Source organism: Nelumbo lutea, chromosome 1, assembly GCF_056320005.1.
Source record: "Nelumbo lutea isolate HS-2025 chromosome 1, American lotus-T2T, whole genome shotgun sequence".
NCBI classification, from domain to species: Eukaryota; Viridiplantae; Streptophyta; class Magnoliopsida; order Proteales; family Nelumbonaceae; genus Nelumbo; species Nelumbo lutea.
In genome coordinates, this window is record NC_142684.1 from 157,422,246 (window position 1) to 157,443,768 (window position 21,523).

The 21,523-nt window shown below is 38.5% G+C and overlaps 1 protein-coding gene across 2 annotated transcripts; it reads right to left on the bottom strand.

Moving 5' to 3' along the window:
- Positions 1-924: 924 nt before the first annotated feature.
- Positions 925-20,581, bottom strand: LOC148878612 (receptor-like serine/threonine-protein kinase ALE2). Of its 2 annotated transcripts, none has more exons than XM_088957372.1 (9): positions 19,998-20,581; positions 9,200-9,292; positions 9,017-9,115; positions 8,789-8,908; positions 8,307-8,675; positions 3,568-3,831; positions 2,370-2,759; positions 2,044-2,284; positions 925-1,894 (listed from the first exon to the last, which is right to left on the bottom strand). In XM_088957372.1, the coding sequence occupies exons 1-9, from the start codon at positions 20,053-20,055 to the stop codon at positions 1,180-1,182; spliced, it is 2,349 nt and encodes a 782-aa protein (XP_088813498.1). In that variant the 5' UTR covers positions 20,056-20,581; the 3' UTR covers positions 925-1,179. The 2 variants fall into 2 exon arrangements, with proteins under 2 accessions (XP_088813498.1, XP_088813487.1); XM_088957361.1 differs by having other exon boundaries at positions 8,795-8,908; positions 19,998-20,534.
- Positions 20,582-21,523: the final 942 nt, after the last annotated feature.

Consider the following 21,523-nt stretch of genomic DNA (forward strand, 5'->3'; position numbering starts at 1 on the left):
TCCAGGTTTTGACCCCCACTAAGGATATCACTGATTGACACATCAAAGACAGTCCGATCCGACACCTAGTGATGTATCATAATCGAGTCTACGGGTCAGGTGTAACTTTCCAGTTTTGCCCATTTGTCTCCAAGGTCTAGGGCAATACTGGAAATCTGGTCCGGTTCAAGGGTTCAAGGGTTCAAGCAATCCCATACTACATGTACCTTGTGTCTTACCCTGATGGCCGAAACAAGCAATCCCAACACTTTGTGGCACATCAGTATCAGCCTTAGCAGGATAAATCTCCCCAAACTTATCCAATGGCTGTAAACATTTAAAACTAACACAAGTTTCTATAAGTGTCCAGTTTTAGGGTTTTACACAGAATTATACCAAACAATATGAACCAAACATGCACTTTAATTTATTTCTACTAAATAACAAAAGTACATCAAATCCAATTGAAGTTAAGGGCATACAAGACTGTCTAACAATTTCTTGTCTCAAACAGTTAATCCCAACTCCTTGGAAGATAAGACACATCATCAATAACTGCATCAAGCTAAAGGACGAGTTTCAAAGAGGTCTGATGTAAAAGCATATCTATCCGGAGGCAAACCAGGCAGCTGATTGGCTAACGCATGAAGCTCTACCTACTCCTTCAGAGTCCATTAATCTTAGTTTAGCTTCTCTTCCTTCCCCTCTTTTTTCTATTTGTATTGCTGATGTTTGGGGACGTGCCACCCCGTGTCTTGTGTACCCCCTTTTGGTTATATCAAAAAATTAAAAAAAAAAAAAACTCCATTGCACCTTGTCTATCATGAGTTTCTTCTCAAGTATATGTAAATCAGCTCTAATGAGGAACTCAAAGCCCAAGCGTCCCATTGGGTAACACAGAAAACTCAGCAACAGCAAGCAAATAGAATCAACTACTCTCAATACTGAACACAAGAAAATAAACTAAAGAAGCAAAATATAATACAAGAGTTCCAAATTACATTTCCAGCAAATAAGAAATTAATCAAGATTTTCAAAATTAGAAGCCGTGCTCCACCCTCTCCACATCGCATCAATGACCAAATATCGCCATGAATGGATAAAACTGACAGCAACAACAACCACAACAAACCATTTAAGCACAGCTGGAAACACGTGCTCCTTTGAACTGTACATTTCAAATTAGCTTACAAAGAAGACTCAAATCCAGTACCCATCACCCCACATACGCCTTGGAATGAAGCCCCCATGTTCGCTCATACTTCCCCTTAATTTGTAGAAGGCAGATTTGCTGCGAACTGTTCGTAGAGGACCTGATCTATTCCCATGCCTGATTGGTAATGATCCTCCTTCCCCAATAAAGCTCGATGCTGAATGCAGTCTATGATTATCCATGTCATCGAGTGGACCTGAACTGTACTCCATTGTTATGAAAGAAGAGGCACACCCGTAAGTCAAGTGGGGAGAGAGCCCACCTGCATCCCAGCAACTGCCATCTGAAGGGCCGAGATCATACTTGAAGTCACAATCTGGACCAGATGATTCTCTCTGACTATAGCAATCCCCGCAGGTCTCATCCATATCATTATAAATGAGCTTCAGAGCTTGCACAACTTCGCCCATGAATGGCCTCTGAGCCACCTCTGGATGAACACACATGGAAGCAATGGCTGCCACCTTTGCCATGTTGTCAAAGTCATAGCTTCCAACCAAGGTAGGATCCACTAATTGCTCCAGACCTTCTCTACTAGTAAGTAGTGGTCGTGCCCATGTCACGAGGTTCTCTTGTCCCGGAGGTTGAGACATGTCTACAGGCTTCCTTCCAGACAAAAGCTCCAGTAGTACAACCCCGTAGCTGTAGACATCACTCTTGACAAGTAGATGCCCAGTCATTGCATATTCAGGGGCGACATACCTGCAAATGCACAGAGAGAGGCTTTCTTATTATGGGGGAAGGATAAATTAGTAGAAGATGCATCATTGCAAATCGTTAAAATGCACCACAACAGGAAAGAATACAACATCCAAAAAAAACAGGCAGTGGACATAAAAGTAGGCCCTTACCCAAAAGTTCCCATGACCCGAGTTGAAATATGATGACTTCCTTCGGTTGCCTCTCGTGCCAGACCAAAATCCGATACCTTAGGTGTGAAGTCATCTTCCAATAGAACATTACTAGCCTTAAAGTCACGGTGAATGACACGAGGATTAGAATCCTCATGAAGATATGCCAGTCCTCTAGCAGCACCAAGGGCAATCTTCATTCGAGCATCCCAGTCAAGAGGTCCCTTTCTCCTGTCAACACCTGAAAGAATTCATACATGGCAATTCATTTACAAGATCACACAACAGATTGGATGCATCAACAGAAGGTAGTGATGAAAATGTACCATGCAAGTGGGACTCAACACTTCCATTATGAATAAGTTCATATACCAAGCAGCGTATGTGTTCTTCAATGCATATGCCAATAAGTTTGACAAGATTACGGTGATGCAACCGACTTAACATCCCAACTTCTGCAATAAACTCACGGTCTCCATTCTGATCATCCCTAGTGAGCAACTTAACTGCAACTTCAGTTCCGTCTTCCATGATCCCATGATAAACTCGTCCAAATCCTCCTTCACCCAAAATCTTCTTAGAACTAAACTTCTCAGTGGCCTTCTCAAGCTCAGCAAGAGTAAATGTTTTGGCGGAGAGAACACAAGGACCAATGGTGGAAACAAGGGACACCGATGCTGAGCTGGCCATACTGCTCGACAAAATGGATCTCATGCCTGCATTATAGATGCTAACTCAGTCATGTTAATCTGGTTTGTAGTCAAAATGGCCATATTTATTCTGTTAATTCAGTTAGGTTCGGTTACTTCAGTTTTCAGTTAATTTGATTTTACAAAATTTCAGTTTCGGTTTTGGTTTTCATGTTAGAAAATTCAGTTAATTAAAAAAAAAACGAATTAAGTCACCAAACTTCATTATTTATATAACATACATACATATATATTAGGGAAAATTCCCGATTAGTACCCTATACTTTGGCTCTGGTGTCATTTTGGTCCCGAACTTCAAAATACAACAATTCAGTATCCAAACTTTCAAAACATGACAATCCAGTACCTGCCATTAATCAGCAGTTAACCTGCCGTTAAGTGACATTAGAAAAGGACACAAATGCCCTTTGAGTGTCATTTAATTTTCCTTATCAACCATCTAAACGTTGACAAAAAATTAACAGTCCCAAATCCTTGCTTCTTCCATTCAAGAAAGTTGGGGTTACGTTTGAGTGGGCATTCTGGTGACCCCAACTTTCTTGAATAGAAGAGGCATGGATTTAGGACTATTAATTTTTTTGTCAATGTTTGGATAGTTGATAAAGAAAATTAGATGACACTCGAAGGGCATTTGTGTCTTTTTTAAATGTCACTTAACATCTGATTAACAGCTAGTTAGCGGTAGTTACTGGATTGTCCCATTTTGAAAGCTCGGGTACTGAATTGTCGCATTTTAAAGCCAGCAAATCATACATTTCCCTGCAGCAGAAACTCCACAATTATCAAAAGGCTTAAATAAACTTTGCAATCTTACCAGATCTTTTAGTGATAGACAACGCAGTTGTACAACCAGCATCAGTTGGCGGTCTGAATTTCTTGCATTTTAAGAGGATAAGCATCACTAGAATGCATATCAAGAAGAGAACAAATGCAGATAAAGCAATGATAGCAATAATTCTACCATTCATCCTCTGATTCTTGTTAAGAAAATTAGCCACAATAGGGTATTCATGACTCCCAATGCTTCCACTAGGACCACTCCCCATGTAACCCCCAAATTGCCGCGAGGAGGGAAGTCCTGTTAAAGAAATCTCAGATGCTCAAACAGCATGAACACAGAACAGGAAATAACAACAACTCAAGGTTCAAAGTATCAGTATCACAATGAGTTACGCAAAGCCAATTTTAAGAGAATACCCAAACGTGCTTGGGAAATGGTGGACAAAGAAAGAGACACGTTGATACACCAGAGAAACCTAAATAAAATCTTATGAATACATCAACCAAACTAATTCTAAGGCAAATGGATATATATCAAGTATGAAAGGTTGAAAACATAACAAAACAAAAAGGTATGATAACATAATAACACAAAACTTTATGGTTTATATGAAGCAATAGCAAAAAGGACACTGGATATATAGATGTTACATGATAACTTCACAAATAACCACTATAAATTTTAAATAATACACTATAGTTTACATGTGAATCAACTGCTACAAATTAATATGCATAAATAATACATTACACACCACAAACAATGAATCACTTATAATTAAATATGCATAAATAATAAATTATGCATCATTTATGCACATGAACAATAAGCTCATTGGTCATTACAAATATACATAAATAGTAAATAAGACATTACAATTATCAAATGAGAACACACAAGCCAAGTTAAATCTAAGGAATATGATGAGCTCTATCATAAATTAGGCACTACAAAGGGAGAAAAAAGAATTTACAAAGTAGCAAAGATGAGAGAAAGAAAAGGTAGAGGCTTAAAAGGTATTAGGTGCATTAAAGAGGAAGATCAAAGATTTTAGGTAAAAGATGAGGAAATCAAGGAAATATGGAACATTTTAAAAAATTATTAAATGAACATGTAGAGGGTGTTAATGGAGGAGAAATTAGTAATCTATACTACTATAAGAAAAGGGAATAGTTCTCCAAGGCTTCTGAACTTTTTTTGAATTTGGTCCCTCTCTGTTATGAGGGAAAATACTGTAATTTGAATACTACTTCTCACCTCATTCTATTCCATCTCATTAATACCTATATTTAAGGTATTAACTCCCATTATCTATCACTGAATCCTATATTTAAGGTATCTTTGTTTCCCTTCCCATCATTAAATTTCACTAATTAACATTTAATGCAAAAGATACAAAAAAGTACAGAAATTTTGAACAAAAAACACTTAGGCACATTTCTAATATTATGTATTCATCATATCAAAACAAATATGAAAAATAAAAACTATATTTAGTAATTATGGAAATGGAATACAAAATTTAAAAATAACCCCAAGGCAAAACGTTTTTTCCATCCAGGTGGCGGGTCAATAGTCAACAAATTAGGTCAAATGGCTCAATCGATGATGTCATATTTAAATAACAAAACTTTAAAAATGCATAGAAATACAATAAGTTGTAAATATATAAACATTTTGTAGAAAAATATGGGTATATCTCTAATATTATATATTTATCATCTTACAAAATAAATGACAAATAAAACTATTTATGTTAATGATAAAAATAGAATACAAATTTAAGGGAAAAAAGAGATTTAACTCTAACCCATGACCCCACTAACTAGGTCAAATGGTTCAGTAATTCAATTAGCTGGATTATCATGCTGTTGACCAAGTCAATGGTTTTTACAGGCAAGCAATTTGGTGGTAAATGGACCCAAAATCTTGGTAGGGTAAAACACTAATAAAAACCAATGTTTTAAAAATCAGTTTAAAACCTTGTAAGCAGGGGAATTCAGATTTTGGACCAGTCTTGCAGCTTATGTGGGTGCAGTGCTGAATCGACTGATCATCTGTGTTTACACTGCCCGTTCTCAGCTCAGTTCTGGAACCACCTCCTCAAGTCCTTGAAGGTTTGTTGGGTGATGCCGAGGTCAGTAAAAGAGCTGTTATGTTGCTGGCATATTGTGGGCTGGAGCAAGAAAAAGAAGACTTTATGGAAAATGATTCCAAGTGCCATAACGCGGTGTATCTGGACAGAGAGGAATAGAAGGGTGTTCAGCAACAAGTTTCTAAGTCTGGAGGACCTGACCCAGAAGTTAGTGGGCAAACTGATTTCTTGGTTGTCTGGCGGCAGATTTTAGAAACTGTAATGTATCAGATGTATTTTTTTCCTTGTCTTGATGGCTTGTGTAATCGCTGTTTAGATCAGTCAGCCTGTTTTAGGGACTGATCTCAGCCTCCAGTGCGTCTTTCATTCTCAATAAATATTACTTTACCTTTTCCAAAAAAAAAAATCAGTTGGAATTGCATTTCCCTAGGCCAAACAAGTTAAGTTGTGATGTCACAAATTAAATAATAAAATAGAAAATAGAAAATATTATAAATTTTATAAAGCATTTGGGCATTTTTTAATATTATATATTCATCAAATTAAACAAAAAAGTGTGAAAATGAGAATTTTTGTTGATAATGATGAAAAATGGCTAAAATGCAGAAAAAAAGTTAAAAAGAAAAAGAAAATTAATGTTTTACCCATGGCCCATTGACCTGATCAAATAGCTCAGCAGTTTAACCAATAAGGCCATCTGATCATTGACTAAGGCAATGATTTTTTGCAATAAAATGGCTTCAATTAAAACATATTCAAAAATTTGTCCCAATTCAAGTCAATCAATACTATCCAATTCAATTGCAAGTTGAAAACATTGATATAAACTAGAAGAAGAATTGAAGCTAGGTCTTTAGGTTGAAAGGATATAAACCCACCAATGCACCATGCTTCAATTACTTATTTTTGTTACATGGGTTTTATAAGAACACATAAAATAACAGCAACAACAACAATAATAATATACAGTGCATTGTACACTATCTGCAGTGTATAATGTTTTCAATAATCTTTTTTATTATACATTTTAGTAAACCCCTAGTTTAACTAATAAAATCAGTGACCCTTATTATTACACATCATCATCATTTGAAATTGCCACATACAATGCACGTGCACATTTACTAGTACTAATAATGTTAAAAATAGCATTTACCTTCATAAAATTAGAACTATTAAAGTTAAAGAAACAATAAATAAGATGATAAAGAGAAAAGTGTCAAGACTCGGTGGTATTCCAATATAAGTGTAGAAAGGTATGAGATAGATAAGATTATTGTAGCTAACTAAGCTATTTAATTAGATAATGAAACAAAAGAAGATGTTGAATGAGGGGAGAAAGAGCCGATATTGAAGAACAAATGAGATATACAAAGTTGTAATAACTATTAAGGGATTAAACTCAAGAGCCACACTATGAAACAAGTATATTAGAGAACCAATTTGGATTTATGCCAAGGAGATCAACCATGGAAGTTATCTTTCTTTTGAGACAACTGATAGATATGTTTAGAGAGAAGAGGAGAACACTAGGCTTCAAAGTGTGGTGGAGTGGCTCTCACCATCGGTTGTGGGTGCTGTCTTGGTAACCCAGGGGAGTCTGGAGAAGGGGGGCTGTTAGGGACCACCATGGTAATATAATCCTTAACTATTCAGGTCAATCTACTTTCCAAAACTCCTTAAGGGCAGAAGTGGTGGCCCTAATCCAAGGATTAAAACTAATGGTGTTGCAAGGCTTAAGGAATGTGGAAATGGAGGGTGATTACCAAACAGTTATATGCTAGTTGAAGACCCAAGATCAGATTCCATAGAAATTCAGGCCTATAGTGAGAATGGCTCAATCCCTAGGTGCCAATTTGAACATCTCATTCAAATGGGTTCCAAGGAGCACCGATATGTTAGTAGATTCTTTGAAAAGAATAGCAGTTGGGAGAGAGTCTTGAATGGGATTGCCTGGGGCTAGGCTCTAACTTGTAACAGATCCTTTTCTTTTCCTAATTCTTGTTGTGTGTTAGGCTTCTGTTGATGGAAGCAGGTGTACATGTTTTCCAACTACCAATTTGTATGAGCAGCTTGATGTTTTCTCCTGCTTAATGAATTTTTTTCTTTTTGATAAATTGTTCAATGAAATATTTTCTGTTACTTATCAAAAGGAGGAGGAGGAGGAAAATAACAAGAGGAGAGATCTTCATATGGTTTTATTGATCTAGAGAAAACATATGATAGAGTCCTGGTGGATCTTGGAAAAAGGGGGTTCCAAATAGGGGAGGGGGTAGTGTGTGTGTTCAGATTTTATAGTTACAATGGGTCTTCGGAAAGGTTCAACACTTAGACTGTGTTTTCCCTTGGGTGGTTTCCTAGTTCCTACCACATTTTAAGGCCAATAAAGGTTGTTTGCAGGGGTTAGAAGTTTCCTTTAGAGTTACAGCTGCAGTAACCTAGCAGCTCAAAGAATTTTAATCCAGAAATTTAACAATTTGAAGATGTTATGTTCCAAGAGGACTCTGAAGTCTGAGTCGTTTTTCTTTTGGGCCGTTCCAATCAAGTTTCAAGGCCAAAAGAGATTGTTCAACTGATACTATTCTCCTTCCTTGAAAAAACAATATATCTTATATTGGACAATATGTATCAATACTTTTAACCTTGCATAAAATAAGAACGTGATCGAAAGTATCACCTGGATAACGGATGTATATCACTTCATAATCACCAAAGAGAGTTGTATTAATTGGCACCTTCTTGTGCAAAAATCTCTCGTAAGTCAGTGTGGCCGTGGTATTATCAAATTTTTCTCCTAGTGGGACGAGGTTAATATCCACCATTGTTCCCTGACCCTGATTATCTGCACTGGCACCCATGATCCTTACTTGACTTTGCTTGAGATATGTCCCTGCTGCAACCTCAATCTCAAGCTCTTGAATAAGAGGAAAGACTGCATATGAAGCAACATCTAGATGGAGCTCAACTTGCATAGGAAATACACAGCCACAAGGTGAACCAATAGGAGTGGAAGTAAATGGCTCAAAACAAGTGATTTGTTTACAACCTGCCAAAGTTACTAATATCATCACATATCATTATACCTCAATCACCAATAAAAAAACGCAAACAAATGAAACTAAACTAAGGTAGCAAAAATATTTAAAAGTAAAACTCGACCTGGACCTTCACTAACTGATGAAGTAGATGGGACTGGGGAAAGAACACGTCTCTTCTGATGATGATGATGGTGGTGGTGATGATGGCGTTTAGGATTACTATTAGGACTAGAAGCAAACCCTGAAAGAAATACATCGAAAACATAACAAAAAAAAAAAAATGAAGTTAGCAAATATGGTCAATAAAGGCATAAGAGCATGATCTTGAGGTTAAAAACAAATCAAATACCTCGGTTTGTTACATAAGGAGTGGGAACAGGTGAAGATCCAAAAGACAATTGGGGTGGTTTGGATGGAGCAAATGCAGGCCTCATTGGCATTTGCTTTCCTGCAAAGAGAAGTCTAGTAACCTGAGTTATACATACGATAGCCGATATTCATTAACCAATATAAAATGAAGTGGAAAAAACACCTCGAGTAGATGGTATTATAGGCGGTGGATATAAGGAAGGTAGTAGGTGGTCAAATGAGATTGAAACTGACTTATCATAGGAATCTTCTCTCCCTGCAACAAAAGTTGGCAAACAATGACAAAGGTAACTTGAAAACAGATTAATGACAACAGCTAATCAAGAGTCAGTATCTGAGAAGCTCATATAAATGTCAGGGAAAAAATCTACGTTTGCATAGATGCATCCACCTCATAGACTGCTATAAAATCCATGAATGGATTAACAAATGAGTTCAGTGTTTACCTAGGTTCAACCTTCAACAATGAATATAGTATGGCATTCTATAATGAATGTAGAATAGAAAGTGAAAAATAACTACATATCAGATGTTGGTAAACTCTTTTGTTCATTTAGAATCAACAGGAAATTTTCATTAAAAGAAAAGGAAAGTAAACCAAACACCATTCACACATAGGCACCAAAAACATACCAAACCCAAACTAAAATATATCTCAAACAGAACTTGTAACCCCAGCAACACACAAAATCATCCCAAATCCCCCTCCCCCACTAATTCCAAGTTTCCAACTCAAAACCCCAACTTCAAATCATTTAGAATTCACTCCTCTTGCACTGCATCATCAGGCTCAAAATGAAGATTATCAGACACAACTTCAGCCCTCAATTCCATTAAAACTTTTTCTTGCAAACTCACCACCTACAAGTAAAAAAAGGTCCAACAACTTACTTGAACTTATGAACTACCTCATCCAAATCAATCTTCTTGTCTACCTGCCTAACTTGGTCAAGCATCATCTTGTCAAATTTTTTATCTAGGGAGCTTCTTCATAGTCTGCCAAGTCTTTCTTCAATCCCAACTGTAGAGAGACTAGGCCAAATGGGGCCTAGCCCATTATTTTCTTATTATTGTTCTTCCTAGTTGCTTTGTTTGTTAATGAGCTTTTCCTTTATGGGCCTGTTAATGTTTTTTTATGTTTTTTTAAGTAGACTAATGAGCTGGCCACCCTCTTAAGGGCAGACTTGTAATTTGATTAGTTTTAGAAAGACTAATAAAAGTTAAGAGAGGTAGAAGAGGAGACAATCGAACTCTTCTTCTTTCTCCCTTCTTCTCCATCTTCTTCTTCCTCTTCCTTGCAGTCTTCCTCTTTTCTTTCTTTCCTTGCTTAAATCTGAAATTATGTTGCAGAACCTTATTGGATTAAATCACATCTTGGTATCAAAGCAAGTCTCCCATCCTTCTCTTTGTTTCTTTTTTCTTTCTTTTCCCATACACCCTTTGATTAGAAGAGTGTATGGAGAGATAAGTTGCTGACTGTTCAAAGAACTTTTATGCCTAGTTGGTGGAGGGTTTGGAGAGTTAGAATATGACTGTAGACTGCCAAGAAAGTGAGGCTGCAGTTTTTTGCCCAAAACCCTAGCCGACTAGAGAGTTTCCAGTTACAACTTACAAGTTAAAGAGACAGTTCGGCTGTGGCGCTCAAGGCCTTTGGGGTTCATTTTGACCTACAGAAGAGGGCGGTTGCAGTTGGAAGAAGTTCAGGAAGCTCTAGTAGGAGAGATTGCTTCTTCTCTCTTTCTCCCTAGAAGTCGGGTGCAATGAAACCCTAGATTTGGAACCTTCAGGCAATGTTCAAATTTTCGATACGTATCGGGCCGTATCATATCAGGGGCTTCCTAATACGCCCCTATAGTGGGTGTTTCAAAGTTTAAACAGATTTAGGGGGTATACAAGCCTTAAACCGGCTCCTATGAACCAGGTTAAAAAATAAAATAAAATAAAGAGCGAGCCCCAATATAGTCCAATACGGCCCTACTGGTGTATCAGGCTGTATCGAAATTTTGAACCTTGCCTTCAGGTACTGGACTAACCTCAATTAGGTCCATAAAGACTTAAAAATCTTGTTCTTGGATATTCATTGGTCAATGGAGCATCTAGAAGTGAGATGAAGCAAACTTCGATGTCTAGGAGTGATTCTGTGAATTCCACTTTGACTAGACTAACTACAATCAAACTTGAGGGAACAAATTATCTGGCCTAAGCACAATCTATAAGGATTTATGTTTGTAGTATAGGTAAACTAGGTTATCTCATAAGCAATAAGGAGAAACCAGCAGAGACCGATCCTACATATGAAAAATGGATGCAAGAAAACTACACAATGATTGGGTGGTTAGTCAACTCTATGCAGCCGCACATAAGTCACCATTACCTCTGGATGACTTCGCCCAAAGAGATTTGGGATAATGTCACTAAAACATATTCTTAGAAATTGAATGTTGCAAGAGCATATAAGTTGAAGAATGATGTGAACAATCTGAGACAGGGGGAGAAGAGTGACGTTGTCTACTATTCTATATTGAAGTCACTGTGGCATGAGATTGATGTTATGGAAATTGTTGTATGGAAGAGCACCAAGGGTGCAATGACATCCAGGAAACTGGTGGAAAGAAATAGTGTCTTTGAGTTTCTTATAGGACTCAACCATGAGTTTGACATTACGTGACAAAATATTCTAGCCAAAGATGAAGTAACCCTTGCTCAACCATATTCTATGGTGAGTAGTGAAGAGAATATGTGACAAGTACAGTTATAGGGACCACCTTCAGAGAATTTTGCACATGCTAGAATAAAGCCAAAGAAATCAGCTAAGAAAAAGGAGGTAATATGTGAATATTGCAACAAACCGAGTCTAGGCAAGGGATATAAACATGAACAATGAAATGTAACATACAAAAATCCTAATCGAAAATCAGATCTAAAGTTCTAAACAATACATCGATTTTCTTAAGGACCTTTTCAAGGAAATGAAACATGAAACTAAGCCCCCAAGGCATCATCAAGGCTCCAAGTCGAGTCTAGGCAATAGGGGTATGCCTTGTCAACTAGGCATCTAGACACCTACCTTGGGTTTCTTGACCAAGGTTTAAAATGTTGATATCGGTGGAAATACTGGTCATCCAAATAAACAAAACATGTCAGAAATGACAGAAATGTTGTAAAGAAATATTGGAAAAATTATAGACATGGTCAAAACATTGTGAAATATGCAAAAATCTAGAATTTTATTTCATGTAATGATAAAAGATACATAGGTAGACCCTTTTAAATTATTATTTTGTTCCAAACCATTGAAACTATATGATAGAATGGGTTCAAGAAAAACTTCAATTCATAGAAAGTGTAAATAATTCTAATAGATCAACCAAATAATTTATTATTATACATTACATTTATCAAAAAATAATTTATTGTACAATAAAAACTAATATTTAACTTCATGTTTGGAAAGAATTTCAAGCCATCTCAAAATGATAACTTTTCTGATAAATGAAAGATTTTATTAGGGAAGAGGACAAAAACAGATAACAATTACAAAGGATACTTAGAGAGGCATGATCTGCGACCTCTCCAACCCATTAAAAACTAAAATAGATTACAATTGTTCCCTGGCTGCCACTTGCTTGGCTAAGCATTCAACCATAGCATTAGCAGATCTCCCCACCCATTGTATTCTAACATTCAAATTCCTTGTCAAACACTTAAAATTTTTAAGTTCATTCTTGAAATGCCATATGATCTTGATCAAGAGGAGAGAGGAGAAGAAGAAAGAGAGAAGAGAGAGAAGAGGCAAGAAGAATTTTGACCAAAAAACTCAAATTAGCAGTGCCAGTAATTTTGTATTTATATGATAGGGCGACAATATAAAAAATAGAAGATAAAAAGACAAGAGTGCCCCTATGGCACATAACTATAGAGTTACATCACTCCCCCTCGAGTTGGGGCGTAGATATCAATCATCCCCAACTTGTCACAAAGATTATAGTGCCGCATGGAGTTTAATCCTTTAGTAAGGACGTCTGCAAGTTGTTCCTCAGAACTGATGTAGGGAGTGCAAACTTCTCATTTCTCCAATTTTTCCCTGATGAAGTGTTTGTCAACCTCTATATGTTTGGTTCTATCATGGAGAACAGGATTGGCTGCAATGTTGATGGCAGCCTTATTGTCACAATAGAAAGACATAGGATCACTGAGAGGAAAGCCTAATTCACCCAAGAGATTCTTTATCCATAGAAGTTCTGCAACACCATGAGACATGGCATTGTATTCAGCTTCTACACTCGATCTGGCCACCACACTCAGTTTCTTACTCCTCCAAGTAACAAGATTTCCCCCAACAAAGGCACAATAACCACTAGTAGATTTTATGTCATCCACAGAACCAGCCCAATCTGCATCAGTGTAAACCTCAACTCTCATATGCCCATGTTTTCCAAACAGGAGTCCTATCCCAGGAATTTCTTCAAATATCTAAGAACTCTGTATGTTGCCTCCAAGTGTGTGGCCTTAGGAGCATGCATAAACCGACTAAGAACTCCCACTGCAAATGCAATGTTAGGTCTTGTCATAGACCTGACATGGGCTCATCACTGCAATCCCCGAGCCTGTGGTTTACATCTATAGGAGTGCGAACTGTCAACAAGTTTTGCTCCAAACTTCCCCATGTCCTTCAATAGATCTAGAACATATTTCCTCTGGGAGATGAAGATACCCTGATTAGAGCGAGCAACTTCAATTCCAAGAAAAAAACGTAAAGGCCCCAAATCCTTCACTTCAAACCAAGTGGCCAAAAATCTCTTCAATCTCTATATCTCTGAGTCCCAATCACCGGTGATAATAATGTCATCGACATACATAATTAAAGTTTCCATTCTCCCTCTTCACAAAGAATGTGTGATCAGACTGGCACTGCTTAAAACCCATCTGTTGAACTGCCTTGTGGAACCTACTGAACCAGGCCCTTGGAGACTGTTTTAAGCCATATAGAGATTTCTTCAATCTACATACTTTATGCTCATTTCCTTTAGCACAAAAACCTGGAGGTTTAGTCATATACACTTCTTCTTCTAAGTCACCATTCAAAAAGGCATTTTTAATGTCTAGTTAATGAAGCTCCCAATCTAGATTTGCTGCTAAAGAGAGGAGAACTCGAATAGAATTCATTTTTGCTACAAGTGCAAAGTTTTCCGCATAATCAACTCCATACACTTGTGAAAAACCTTTTGCAACTAGCCGGGCCTTGTACCTCTCCACTGTGCCATCTGCCTTATGTTTTTTTTTAGAATACCCATTTGCACCCCCCAGGTTCCTTTCCCTCAGGAAGATCTACCAACGCCCACGTGCCATTTTTGTGAAGGGCATTGGTCACCTCCTTCATTGCATCTATCCATTCAGGAACAAGTAAAGCTTCTACAACACTCTTAAGAAGGGAAACACTGTCAATAGCAGAGAAGAAAACACGGAAAGAGGGTGAAACATTCTCATAGGATAAGGAAAGAGCCATTGGGTGGTGAGTGGTGCATGATCTGACACCTTTCCTCTTAGCAATAGGAAGATCCATATCACAATTAGAAGTATCAATATCAATGGGCTCAAGGTCATTAACTGGAACAATAGTACCTGGATGCGGTGATGGATTCAACCCCTAAGGGTTTGATGGTGTAGGTTGCACAGCTTCAGAAGGCAACAAAACATGTCTCTGTTTCTCCTCACTTGGACTCTCCCCCTGAGGAGAAGCAAAGAATAAAGGCACATCTTCAAAGAAAGAAACATCCATGGATACAAAATACATTTTGGAAATAAGATCAAAGCAACAATAACCTTTTTGGGAAAGGGGATAGCCAAGGAAAACACAAACAATGGCTTTGGGATCTAGCTTACCACGGGTAGGAGATAAGTCATGGACAAAACACTTACACCCAAATACACGCATAGGGATAGGAAACAATGGAGCTGTAGGGAAGATGAGCTGATGAGGGGACTTGTACTCCAAGAGACGAGATGGCATCCGATTGATAAGATAAGTCGCAGTCATAACAGCATCCACCCAGAACCTTTTCGGAACATTCATGTGTATCAGCAACCCTCGAGCAACCTCTAGGAGATGACGATTTTTTCTCTCTGCAACCCCATTCTATTGAGGGGTTCTAGCACAAGAACTATGATGAATAGAGACACAATTTTCAAAAAATTCTATGAGGTTACCATGAAAATACTCTTTGGCATTGTCTTATTGGAAAGTTTGAATTTCTATTTGAAATTGTGTATACCATATGTTGGAAGTCCTTTACAAGTTTAGGAACTTCATCTAGAGAGTGCATAGGATACACCCACGTATATCGAGAGAAGTCATCAATGAAAGATATGAAGTATCTGTAGCCATTCTCCGTTGGAATATTTACAGGTCCCCAAACATCAGAATACACAATGGAAAAAGAAACATATGATCTTTTATTACGTAAAGAAAATGAAGTTCTAGAGTACTTGCTTAGCTGACACACTTGACACTGAAAATCATGAACTAACACATACTTAAACAATTCTGGAAACAAGTACTCCAAAGACTCAAAAGACAGATGACCTAAACGATTGTGCCACAAATAACTTGACTCTTATTTGACTGACTCAAAAACTCTGAGGCCGCAACACCAACTTTATTCTCCAGCACATAGAGACCATTCACCATGTTCCCTTTATCAATCGTCCTCCCGGAGGCCAAATCCTAAAAGACACAAGATTGAGGAAAAAAGGTTATTGAGCAGTTCAAAGAGTGTGTAATGCTGCTAATAGATAGTAAATTAATAGGCAGTTTTGGAACATGTAAAATATTTGATAAAGGTAAGCCAAATGGCAAAGATATAGATCTTCGACCAGCAATGGAGGAGAAGGATCCATCAGCTAACCTCACTTTATCCTTGCCAGAAAGGAGGGTGTATGATTGGGAAAAGGTGGACTTACCAGTCATGTGATTGGAAGCACCATAATCGATAATCCATGGAGATTCAGAGGTATCAGTAGACACATGGAATGCAGAAGCTAAGTTACCTGAGGAAGAAGCAAAGGAGGTTAAAGTAGTGGGTCCAGAATCTATTTGTGTGAGAGCCCTACCATATTGCTCCAAATGGTCACGAAAGGCAGTGATAATATCTTCCTTAAGATCAGACCTAGGGGGGCAACCCTGAGAGTTCACAATAGGTCCTCCACTCTACAACTCATGAGAGGCCAAGTTGGCCGATGTGAACCTCTTATGATTTGGTTTCTTGTTCTGTTCTTGTGCTGAATTCTTATTTAGGTCCTGTGCCCACTTCGGCTTACCATGCAATTCTCAACATGTTTCCCGTGTGTGTCGAGATTTCTGACAATGAGTGCACCACAATTTATCCTTATCATCAACCATTTTCTGACCATCTCCCTTTCTTGCTGAATTGGTGTTGACTCTTACATCTAAAGCAATGGTCTCCCCCTCAGGAGGATTCATGGCAAATTTTCTACTTTCCTCAAATTAAACCAATGCATACACCTCTTGGACAGAAGAAAAATCCTTGCTGCCCAAAATTTGAACCCGGATGGGTTTATATATGGGATTAAGCCCTAACAAAAAAGCAAACACCCGCTGCTGTGACACTAACTGTTTGTAGGCTTTGGCATCCTTTTCACTTTCCCAGTTAATATTCTGATAGTAATCTAACTCTTTCCAGATAGATGTGAGGGCAGAATAGTAGGTGGATAAGCTTCTTTCCCCTTATTTACATGTTGCAGACTCAGCTTACAATTAATAGATTCTAGCATAGTGTTTCTGCTCGGAGTAAGTTGACCTTGCTTGTTCTCATATTTCCTTAGCTGTTTTGGCCTACATAAAGTTCCGTTTAACTGATGGTAGCATAGTAGTCAAAAGCCATGACAAAATCATGCAGTTTTCCTAGTCCCACTTACCATATTCAGCAGTACCAGTCCTAGGTTCCTTCACTTTTCCATTGATATACCCTGCCTTACCTCGGGCTGTGGTGTACAGCCGCATCTCCTTAGACCATGTCAAATAATTTCTGCCATCGAAGGGAGTAATGGTCGTTGGAAAGCTCATAGAGTCAAGATTGCTGTCCATTCCCCCTTGGTTGAAAGAAGTTCCATTGATTGCAGAGTCTTCAGAGGCCATAACAAAGGCTGTTATCAGAAGATTCAGACCTACAACCCTTCTCCCGCAGTCCACACACTCACAAACACACACAACCCTTACTGTAGGGTTTAAAAACAACTGCAGTCACAGCAACACAGCACTTGCTGTCACAAATCAACAGGTCTACCTGACCTTAAAGGGCTGGTTTAAGTCACACACAACTTCTACGGTTCTGCTGATGTATTTCTCCATCTGAATGAGGTCACACATGACCTACACAGGTTCTTCACCCACACAGTTTTAGGTCACAGACCCACAAGAAGTATTAAACAAGTCTACACCATTCGGCTAGAGCAAATTTCAGGGTGTTCTTGGTAACAATACCAAGAACCAATGAAAACAATCACTTCAGTATAGGTTCCTGATCAGTTCGATGAATTCTGAGAAACAGTCCGCAGACAAATGGGAGAGAAGAGAAAAAACAACTACCGACCTCAATAGAACTAAGTCAATCATCTGTCGAACTTGTTTTCTTTTCCGTTTCTGTTAAAAAAAGAGAGAACAGGGTCCACCAACGAATCTCAATGCAGGGTCAAACTTGTTTTCTCCACTTTCAGTTCAGATATGTGTTTTGCAAAACCTTCAATCAGATAAGATGCCTCTTACAGAGCAGTGTCCTGCTCTGATACCATGATCTCGATCAAGAGGAGAGAGAGAGGAGGCGAGAAAAATTTTGACCAAAAAACTCAAGCTGGCGGCGCCAGTAATTGTGTATTTATATGATAGGGCGACAATATAAAAAATAGAAGTTAAAAAGACAAGAGTGCCCCTGCAGCACATAATTATAGAGTTACATCACCATACTACTGAATCTGGATTCAGTAACCACCCCACAACCACCTTGGAGTTTCCTATTACTATCTGTTCCACTCCTAGCTGTACAGCAAACTCTACCCCTTAAAGGGCAGCTAGCAGTTCTGCCCTAGTGGAGTCCCCCTCACCTAATGAGCCTGAATATAACAAAGTTACAAAGCCACTTTCATTCCTTATAACTCCTCCCATCCCAGAATAACCCAGAATGCGCTGACTGCTACCATCAAAATTTAACCTTCTCTTGGAATACTCTGGCATTCCTTTCTTCCCACACTGTCCAAAGCAATGCTGCTCTTGCAACCCTCCACATTATTCTTCCTCTTTGTTGGCGCCAAGCAAAGATAGAAGGGTCAAAAAGCAAGCTTACTTCTAATTAATAGCATATTTTTCATGGTAGAATTGTTGTCTCTCCCACTCATCCCCTTCATGTTTGCACTTTGCACTAAGAATTAGTATTACATGTTTAAACTGTTTATATTATATTTACAATATTTATCATACTCATCAAAAAAAATACAAAACTTATCATACTTGTTGATTAATCATAATGAAATGAAGATCAACCAGCATTTAAAGTTTTAAACCATAGACATGTCGCTTTTACAGGTCAACACAAACAGATGAAATCTTTTCAAATGCTATTAACATTGTTTAGTTATTAGTATTTCATTCATATAAGGAACATGATTAAAATTTAGGTTGTGTTTGGTAGGAGTGCAAAAAGCATATGTATCAACGTAAATGCAAATTTGGTCAAAAAGTGAGAAAGCAAACTTGGCTCAGCTTTGCATTGATCAATTTTGTACTGTGTTTGGTTGTGACAGGTGCAAACACAAATTTCAAGAGTGGAATCTACCTTTTTTTTATATTGGCCAACTTTGTTTTTGGTAAGAGTGCAAAAAGCATATGTATCAAAGTAAATGCAAATTCGGTCAAAAAGTGAGAATGCAAACTTGGTTCAGTTTTGCATTGATCAATTTTGTACTGTGTTTGGTTGTGACGGGTACAATCACAAATTTCAAGAGTGGAATCTACCTTTTCGTTTTACATTGGCCAACTTTGAGTGCAAAATTTGGAAGCATAATTTGCCCTCATTTTGAATGCAAAAATGTCAGGAAAAAAAAATACTTTCATTTTCAGCACAAAAGCATATTCTTATCAAGCACCTGCAAACCCGAATCAGAGTACAAATTGCCCAACAGACCCTAAAATAGCAAAAGAGGGACATAGTATTGAACTTGTAGAAGCTAATCCAGATAGAACTCACAACATCACTTATTCGAAATGGAACTACGGCACTACAAACGCCACAGGCACAACGGCACATGGTGATACATTTTTTTATCAGTGGCACGAGCAGATGAATCACAAAAATGTTTCATTTATTTCGGCACACAAGGTGCACATTCGTTTTCGACTTGTCCACTGTGCTTAGTCCTCTTGCTGTTTCAGACCTTGTGATTGAGCTAAACCAGGCAAAGAAGCTTCGCATAAATGTGATGCCGAAGAATTACGTGTTACAACTCAAGCTTACTAAGGGGAATTTGAAGTGTTTGTATAAAGTACTGCAATGATTTTGTGCATATGGACAATTTTCGGGGCTCAATCCCCCTTACATTGTGCTTTCTGCAAAAACACTGATAACTCCATCTCAGGGAAGTTGTTTCCCACGCGGGAAACACCTTTGCATTGAAACAAAAGAACAAAATGGTTGGAAATCAAAATCAATGCCATTCGCAATGAAAAGGAAAAATTAAAAAAAAAAAAAACAAAAGACAAAAAAGGCAGTTACCATTTTACAGGAACTACATAGAGCTACTTCCCTACAACTGTATCGATTGCTCTACTGTAATGAATATACATATAACATCAATATCACAAGACTTCCAGCAGCTAGACTACATTTAAGTCAAGTGCCAATAGCATCAGATAAAGACCAGCTTTAGCCAAAAAAGAACGGAAACGACAGTACCAGAACTAGGGAAAGCCGAATTGAGCAGCGGAAGAAGAAACACCATCAATGTCAGCATCTTCCCTTTCCACCATGAAATTCATAACCATCGTCAGAAGAAGAAATCCAGGAGCTGAAACGCCAAAATGCAGCAGCCACGACGAGTATCGAGGGGGGTCCCGAGAAGGCCATGCCACAGGCAAAATTCTTCATCCCTCTTTGTTTTAGAAGCAAACCACAGCATGACGCCAAGGACGGCGAAGATACCAAAGCGCATGTGATCATAAAACCCTAGTTCGGAGAGTACAATGCAGGTGGGTTTGCAGATCCATGAAATGTGGCAGAAACTTGAGAGAGACGAAACCACGGATCCAACAAGACTGATAGATAAAGGAGCAGTAGGAGAGAAGAAGAGAAGTGGATATTCTGAGAGAGAGAGAGAGAGAGAGAGAGAGAAAGAGAAGGAACAAAAAACAAGAGCAAAAACAAGCAGCAGATCCTTGAGAAAGGGAGCGCAGCAAAAGAGAAAGAGGATTTCCTTTACGCTGCGTTTGGTTTGGCGGAAAACATAGGGAAGGAATGATTTGTACAGGTTTTCCAACTTTTCCATCTAACCAAACACAGCCTTAATTTTATTGTCTGGTAGATGGAAAATGATTTCCCATTTGGCGCATCTTTTCACGCGGTCTTTCGACTGGTTACAAGCTGGGAAGACCGAAAACCAGTCTATTCCTGTTTGGCATGCGGAAGATCTTGTCGCCAAAAGATGGGGCACCGGAAAGATGCGAGAAGCCCATTTTGGACTAATTTCGGGAAGCTTCAAACGAAGCTTCTCGTGTCTTTTGCATTTTAATCTCGCGCAAAAAAAACCCCAAAACGATGAACAAAAAGATGTGCATATGCCAAACGCTCTTCGAACTGCCAGATCTTATGTCAAAAGCTCAATGCGTCTATTGAATGTCAGAGTTACGAGAAGATCTTCTCAAAATGACTTGCCAAGCGGGCCCGAAAAATATTGGGTAAAGTTAAAGATACAAGTGATAAATATTTATTACCCAAACAGATGGCTCATGGAAGGAGACAAATGGACCCTTTGCAAATAAAATAACACAAATGCGTGGGGTTGAGAGCGTGTTGGCAAAATAAGATATCGAATTTCAGAGACCCGATATGCTCCTCACACATGGTGCCTAGACCTGTTCATGGCCCAGGTAGCCCGATAGGCTGGCTCGTCCCCCAGATGGGCTTGAACACACATTTGAGCCCGTGGACTTCACCTCGGGCCTAAAAGCATGAGCCCAACTTTGTTGCGGGCCGGGCTTGAGATTTATCAAAAAAGCCCGACCTATAGGTTAAACCAAAAACCCTAGCCATAAATATCCTAACCCCTCTCTTCTCATTCATCTCTTTCTCTTAGTCTTAGCTGCCGAACCTCAGTTCTCTCTTCTCAGTTTTCACAGTCACAACCTCACACTCACAAGCAGACAGAATCGGCAAACACTCATCGGCACAACCAATGAACTCCGACGGACCAGCGGTGAGTCCTC